At 37.0% G+C, this 8,250-nt stretch overlaps 1 protein-coding gene across 1 annotated transcript in view; it reads right to left on the bottom strand.

Annotated features, from left to right (window-relative positions):
• PDS5B (PDS5 cohesin associated factor B) overlaps positions 1 to 8,250 on the bottom strand; it is a 104,294-nt gene that overhangs the window by 11,380 nt on the left and 84,664 nt on the right. The window contains exons 27-32 of the mRNA XM_075592136.1: positions 6,573 to 6,705; positions 6,108 to 6,227; positions 4,688 to 4,750; positions 2,359 to 2,504; positions 1,488 to 1,596; positions 43 to 500 (exon numbers count right to left, since the gene is read on the bottom strand). Of these exons, the coding sequence (XP_075448251.1) occupies positions 43 to 500; positions 1,488 to 1,596; positions 2,359 to 2,504; positions 4,688 to 4,750; positions 6,108 to 6,227; positions 6,573 to 6,705 (1,029 nt within the window). The remainder of the gene's footprint in view (positions 1 to 42; positions 501 to 1,487; positions 1,597 to 2,358; positions 2,505 to 4,687; positions 4,751 to 6,107; positions 6,228 to 6,572; positions 6,706 to 8,250) is intronic.

The following is an 8,250-nucleotide window of genomic DNA, read 5'->3' on the forward strand; positions in this document are numbered from 1 at the left end:
ATGCAAGCCATGTAATAAAAACAAATAAAAATGAAAGTATACCTTTGTGGGGCCTTTCTTGGTGTTCTTGACTGGCCCCTGCCTTTCCGTTTCTGTTCTACAATTTCACTGGGTTGTTCTTCGCTCATTTCTTGCTGTTCTTCTTCCTCTGGTGGACTTTCTACTGCTACTGCCTTTTTTCTACCTCTTTTTGTAGTCTTTGCTGCTGGCTCTTCTTTTGCTGTGGCCCCTTTTGCAGACTTTGGAGGGCGCCCTCTTCTCCCTTTTTTGGGTGGGCTGTTTTGTTCATCCTCATTTTCCAGCATGTCTTCCTTTAATCTCTTCTCATCTTGCCACTGTGAGTCATCTGATTCTGAAACAACTGCAGCCCTTTTTCTTCCACGCTGACCACTCCTGGTTTTCGGTTCCTGCACAGATTTAGACAGTTCTTCCATGTCCAAATTATCCTCTTGATCTATAAGAGATGCTTTTTTGCGCCCTCTGGGCTTTTCAATCTCAGACTAGAGCAGAAAAGAGAAACGATTGTTTCAATTATTTTCAGTAGGTTCTCCTCCATAAAATGCATAGTCATTTATCCAGGAGTTACTTGTGTTTGCATGCTCCCTTTCAACCATGTGATGCTACAATGTAGCTGTTTTACACCAGAAAGGCATTACTAAAACGCTACTGATAAAAAAAAAATTAAAGTCGCAAGCGGCCTTACTCTCCAAATTCTAAAACTTCTGGATAAATGTTACCTGTGTATATTTTGCCTACTTGGTAAGTTAAAGTGGACCCTGATGAGGTTGTCATGGTGACAGCAGATGTCAGTGAAATACTAATAAACAAATTGAAACCAAGCTTCCGCACCCCCCCCCCCACCACCACCACCACCACCCAAAAAAGCTTTTTTTTTAAATTTATTTTTTAAATAACAAATCTCATGATCAGCACAAGAACATTTAGATTATGCTATGACTCAATTTTTCCTTTTGGAGGTTGGAAAATGGCCATATCCAGAAGGGGGGATATGGATAGAGATAGTTAGATCTATCGCATTTTGTTTGAAAGTCTGAGTTAGTGTCCATTTTAGACAGAGTGGCAAGTTCTGACCTGATCTCATCTACAGCGAGCTGCTCTCCTAAAAAGGTGAACTTGGAGCAAAAACATGAAAATATTACAATTTCGTTCAACACAGGTCATCTTGTGATCCATTTATTTTATGTTTAATACTGTAACTTTCTTGCTTCTATTTAGCCTCATTTAGTTAAAGCAGCCGTTTATATGTAACAGCCTCCCCCAATAAATATTAATGCACCTGTAACACAATACGGAGTATAACACCAGAATACCTGCACAACCAATGTATATTTAACCAAATTAAGTTACGTTTCATACAATGCTCCCTTCAATAACAGTGATAACGTATTTGAACATTATATAGTTTACAATTCACTTGCTTTTATACCCAGTTGACAAAGATAATTAGAAAAGAAAAGAATGCTTACCCTCAGAAGATCAGAGTCGTCCCTTTTATCACCTTTTTTCCCAGCGAGAGGAGAAGACATCATAGTGTAATCTTCATTTTCACTTTGATCCAGTTCAGTATTGTCAAGTCTTTCAATCCATGTGATTAGTTGAGAAAGCAGAAAACAATCTATTAGATTAGTCGCCTATCAGATGTTCAAGCACAGTAATGAGACTATAACATTATAAAGGACTAATGGGGAACCTTAATAATTGCAACATATTCCAATACCGTTTAGCAAAATAGAATTGGATGAGCCCAGACCTACCCATATATCAAAATGCTTTAGTAGAACAAAATCTTTCCACAGTTTACGAGTGCTGCTAAACACGTTGTTTAGACAGCAGCAGGCTACACACTTAACTAGGACTTTTTTTGGTTTAAAAAAACGACCAATTAACATTACACAAACACAGAAAACTAAATTCTCCACATCTTCCACGTAATTGGCATGACAAAGACAGGGTCCTTTGATATTGGAAATTGTTCAATAGTGCAAATTATATGAAATGGGAAGCTAGAATAAAGGCAATTACTAAATTTTCAATGTCATTTTGTTACTATACAAGTGTATATTTGTTTCCAGAGTCTTATTCAGATGAGGCATATTCCTCTTGTAAAGTGTTCAATATATTATTCTATAATTGCATCCCCACCATCTACACATCACATCTGCTTCAAACTGCCTGCAGTGACCAAGCTGAATGACCTTTTTTGTTCACTTTCGTTACGTATTGTAAATGGATTTAGGTTTGGTTAAATCAACGTAAAAAAAAAAAGTGGACACACTTTTAACCTAATGTACCTTTAACTTGCATCAATTACATAATACAAAAATAAATAAAACATACCTTCCCTTAAGCCTTCCTGGAGACCCCGGATTAGAACTGCTGCTTGCATTGCTGACAGTCTCCATTCGAGAAGACTTTGACTGCATCTGCTTTCCGGCTGTTGATAGAGGCTTATTGACTGCTCCAAGAACATTAGCAGATTTTGGCTAAAATAAGCATGGTCTGATGTTACAAAGAATGTGACAACCCAGTTGTAAACAAACATCGTCAAATACTAAACTTGAAGTTATTGCAATGATTTAGCATAGACCATGCAAATTCATATACATTTGCACCAATCCAACACAATATCTGATCAATAAGGGTCTAGATCAACGTATCTAATAACCAAGTAGACGCATCTTATAAATGCTGAATATAGGATATTATCAGAACGATAGCGAATCATTTATTTTTCCACATGAAAACCGACAAGTGTAAATTAAGTTACTTCCTTGGTTGTTAAAGCAGCAGTTAAAAAAAAAAATATATAAAAAAGTTCCACTCAATATGTGCATCAATACGATCTACACAGACAAGTGATTAGCTAAGTTGCCGATTGGTCCGCGAAGATTTGGCTCGGGGTTCACTAAATTGCTGTCAGTGCAGCAGAAGAGGAGCAAAGATGCAAAGTCCTGTGGGGAAGATTGTATCTAGTGACGGCCCAGTCACACAATTGGTGCACTGCTAGAGAGAGGGTAGGGCTCAAAAAGGGGTGTGCCAGAGCCAGTCTCATAAGAGGAAGGGGATGCGACTTTGTAAATGGTTGCTATACAAACAAAAAAATGCTTGTTACATTATAATACATTAAAAATGTTTTTAAAAATGGTTCAAAAACTAAAAATAACAAATCCTGGTAGTACAGAACTGATTTTTTTTTTTAAATAAAAAAAACACATGTAGGATATTGCTTGAACTGCAGCTTTAAGGAACAACTGGGCAATTTAAGTATTTCTGGAAGCTAATCAATAGCAGGCAACCGCGTGCCAATGCGCATGCGGAATCTACGCTGTGTTAAAGCCAGCACTTAGAGTATTACAATTTCTTGTAATTAGAAAATGAAGAGGGGCTACATTCCATCGTTTGGCCATAAAAAAAAAAAAAAAGAAAGTTCGACAAAAGCAAGATCCTATAATAATCATGCAATATTCTAAATGTCTTTTTGTTTTTAAATAATCAGTTCTGTACTATGAGAAAATACTTGTATCATTTATTTTTAAACAACTCTGCATTACACTTTTTTTTATGTATTATAATGTAACAAGCATTGTTTCTATAGCAGCCATTTACAAAGTCACATCCCCTTCCTCTTCTGAAACAGGCTCTGGGCACACCCCCTTTTTGAGCCCCTCTAGCAGTGCACCAATTGCATCTGGTGACTGCCTGGTCACATGATCTTCCCCACAGAACTTTGCATCTTTGGTCCTCTTCTGCTGCACTGACAACCATTTAGTGAACCTCCGAGCAGAATCTTCGCCGATCGATCACAGGAGAACGGATCGATCAGCAACTTAGCCCATTACTTATTGTGTGGATTGTATTGATGCACATATTGGAAGAAAAAAAAATGTTTTCCTTTTAGCAGCAGCTTGGACTGTTGCTTAAAGAGCAAATTTCTATCGCTTATCATTTACATTTTTCTCAATGACGACACTGAGGAACTAATAATAATCTAAATGTTTAAAGCATAACCCATTTAAAAGGATTAACATTTTATTGTGAAAGCATGCAGTAAAAGGAAAGGAGACCCTCTTATTATGTGTTAACAAAACAATTAATGAAGCTAGTGGGTTAGAGGCTTTACTGGAGCCTTAACTGCCAGGTTGTGCTTTGGTGGTGGTGTTGGGAGTCCATATTCCCATCCGGTAAATAACATCCCTATTAGACATGTCATGCGTTCACGATTCTAACCTTTTGAGCACTTGTAGGTAAATCAACAAAATGTCCTTTACGCAAGAAAAACAAGATACAAGTAATCTGACCATGTAGATCATTTATAGGTAACCGCGGCCAAACAAGCATTAATTCCCATTCAAGTCGATGAGTTAGTGTCCTGTACCTGGTGCATTAACCAGTAATAGCGCTTAATGAATCTGGGGGCAAATGAGCAATAATAGTATCTAAATGTACTTATAAATACAACATTGAAAGAGGGGGAACGCAAGCTCACATTTCTGTAGCTTTTGTTGAACGGACAATGAAAATCTGAATTTCACGTGTATTCAAAATTAATATCTTCAAATTACAAGGTACTTATGTAATGCTGTTGACAGACTCTTAAGATACCATAACTATTTACAAATGTTATCAAATAAAATGCGAAGCAGCAGTAATTCACATATTTGCTTACCTTTCCAGGAGTGAAAAGGGATTTCAGTTCTGCAGGAAGATAATTTTTGGTGTTGCTAAAATTCTGGAAAAAATAAGCCAATGTAATTATCTTCAAAATATATAAACCTGCTTTGCTGCGTAAACATATTCAAGAGTAATTGTATGCCTCGCCATTGTACAATACCTTTTTACCACCACTTGAACACTTGTTTCATAATTTAAGTTTAAAACCAAGTCTGACTGTCATACTCTATAAAGAAACAAATCACATATATCAGAATATGCCATACACAATTGTTAGGTGCTAAAGGGGCATGATTTTCTAGTATCAAAGTGAACTAATGCCATTGACCTGTTCAAGGGGTAACATCTGTGTGGTTGGTGCCTTTTCGCCCCAAATCCGACACAGAAAAGTATTTAAAAATGTAAAACTTTAGTATAAACATGGTGGCATCTACTCCCTTTATGCCCATTACTGTCCGCAAATGTTTGCACAGTCAGAGGACTCCCTCTGCCCCGTCCCCTCGTCTTTTATTGGCTATCCAATAAGTTCAGCGTAGTGTATAGAAAACATTGACAATTCCTTCTCCATTCAGAGGGCCCCAAGAAATAAAACTTGTAATCAATTAAAAAAAAAAAAAGTAAGCAGCCAAACCTTGCTATTAGCATGGTTAGATTTGTTTAGGGAAACCAAGACGACATTTTCAAAAGATGGCAATCCCACGTAGCCAGCCAGAAAACAATTTTAAGAGTCCAACCCTATCTAGAGATAATGCAAGCAATGTTAAAGAGCTCAAAAAAATCACATCATGTATAATTATGATGAAGAAAACTAGACAGAGGAGACAACTGCTCAGCACAGAGTAGATACCCTAATTGGGCATAATGGGTGCATCTAAGGGAAAATGGAGAGCAAATAGGGAAGGAGACCAGCAGGGGGGTAGAAGAAGGTTCCTTAATCAATGCACAACCACTGAGTAATATATATGGGGCTAACAATATGGTTAAAAATATACTTCATTTAGTATGTTAATAAAATAAAATGGTAACATACTAAATAAAGTTTATTTTTATACCCAGTTACTATGCAGCATTACTGCTTTTCCTCCATACATTGGTGATCTTTCTATCAATATCTATAGCTATATCCAAAGGTCATCCCCTAGGGCCACTAGCCCATTGCAGCTATATTGTTAGCCCCATATATTACTCCTTAGTGGTTGTGCATTGATTAAGGGTCCTTCTACCACTCCACGGATCTCCTTCCCTATCATTTTGAAGAATCCTTACAATAGGCTTTCATATATATTCAAAATGGTTCCATTTCCAATTAAAAGAGGAAAGGTAAAGGAAGTTAAAAAAAAAATAGTATGCGTAAATAAACTGAAAAGCTTCTCTTATCCCTTTAAATGTTCAGACAGTAAATGAACAGAACATACCTTATCCGGCTGCGTGAAGTAACGTGCTGGCAACACTGGATCTTTAGGCGATTCTAAACTATAGGTAGTACTTTTCGATATAATTATATTCATTGCCACGTCACAAACCGTGTACAGTTTCTACAAAAGAATACAGTATTCAAACAAACAGAATTTGAGACCACCATGGTTCTAAAAATTCATCCTCCAAACAATCATATTAGGATAGAGCAGAATGTTTTAATGGATGCTATGTACACAACAACGTGAAGTATAAATAAGCATATAAATGAAGCTAGCAGTATTTCGCATACATAGCCTGACTTGTACTGCATAAGCTTGAAAATATTTGGCATAATAGTTCTCTTCAGCAAAACAGCATTTGAGTCAGAAAATGTACAATACAGAGACACTTAACGTATGAAAAGTTTTTGATTTTGTGAAGTTACTATTACCAAAATCCCACAAAATTAATTGAATCCATACTTCATTCATCTTTGGGTCATCTGGTGATTGGGCATCTTTTGTTTGCTTAATATTTTCCACCATTTTTCTGATGAAAGCGTGGCTGTTATTTTCATTTTTCGCCATGAGGACTTCCAGAATGAACCAGAGACACCTATTTAAAAAAAAACAAAGTTTAAGCAGTCTTAATTTAGAAGTGAAGGTGAATCGGTTTGTATGAGGATGTCCCAAAAATGCTTTGAAACATACACACAAGTTCACATCCAACTATCTATTGTTGCCATAGTTACATGAATTAAAATGTAAAAGCAGATCGCTTTAACAGCTATTTTTTTGTTTTATTCTTTAACAAGTCTTTTTGGTGACATTAATTTTTATATTTTAATAGCCCTCAGAGATGTTTTTTCCTTTTTAGGCAACCTTGTTCTAAATTCCAAGTGTGCCGAAAAGTATATGGGAAAATTGTTTAATGTTTACAGTAATGTTCTTTACAGGGAATCCATCCATAGCAGTGAGCACACTAGGGTTAAGCTCCGCCACTGGCTGAGATAGGACAGAAAAAAATTCCTGCAGGTAGTGCGTCCTAGCCTCTCCTCATACCTGCAGGGTATGATTAATAAATACTAAACACTGAGGGGCAGGAAAGATATGCCCACTGCCATGGAAGGATTCCAGAAAAAAGAAAAAATTACTGTTAGTATGAAAACAATTTTCTATTTTCCTGTACTTCCCCATTGCAGTGGGCACACTTGGGACAACCAGTATTGAATAAAGGGAGGGGAAAGAATAAACTGTCAAACTAAAGGGGTAGCTGGAAAAAAAAGAAATATTTGAAACTACTACTGCTTGTTGTACCTTATGGTCAAAATTTGCATCAGCAGAGGCCTGCACATCTAACTTCTAATGCTTAATATAGGCGACTAGACTGCAGCCCAGCACAGCATGTGAAGTTTGCCCTCTAAATGACCAGGACACCATTGCCCCCGTAGAATGGGCCATGAGTCATACTGGAGCCTTCTCACCGATCTTAATGCACAATCTGTTTCATAGTACAATTGTTGCCTTCGTAGCCGGCTGTCCCTTTCTGGAACCCTCCGAAAGTACCAACAGCTGGTCTGACTGACTTCTTGAAACCAGCAACCCTTTCCAAGTAGTGCCCATGACAGTGAACATCCAGCGAATGAAAATCTTTTTCATTACAAGGTGTCACATTTGGACAAAATGAGGGGACCTCTTGGTTTAGACAGAAGGGAGAAATTACTTTGGGTTAAAAAAAAAAAGGATACTGGTCTCAGCACAATTTTATCCTGATGAAATTTTTTTTTAAAAAAAAAGGATGCTTTGATAAGAGCGCCTGTAGCACTCAGACTAATTGCAGATGTTATTGCCACTAAAAACACTGTTTTCAGCGTTGACATTATTAATGTAATTTGATGTAGTGGTACAAATGGAGGTTTCAGGAGACTACAAAACTAAAGACCAGTTACATGGTGGAATCTTCTCGCTGATGTATGGTCACAGATGTTGCTTTAAGAAACTTTACAATACGTTGATCTTTTAGAAAGGCCTTTGGCCACAGAATTGATATTGTTGAGACTTGAACTTTCAACGAACTTAAACGAAGCCAAACCATTCTGCAGGAATTGTAAAATAATCCCTGGGTGATTTTCTTCATAATCCATATCCAATAATATACTTT

The sequence above is a fragment of the Ascaphus truei genome, chromosome 3 (assembly GCF_040206685.1).
Source record: "Ascaphus truei isolate aAscTru1 chromosome 3, aAscTru1.hap1, whole genome shotgun sequence".
Lineage (NCBI taxonomy): Eukaryota > Metazoa > Chordata > Amphibia > Anura > Ascaphidae > Ascaphus > Ascaphus truei.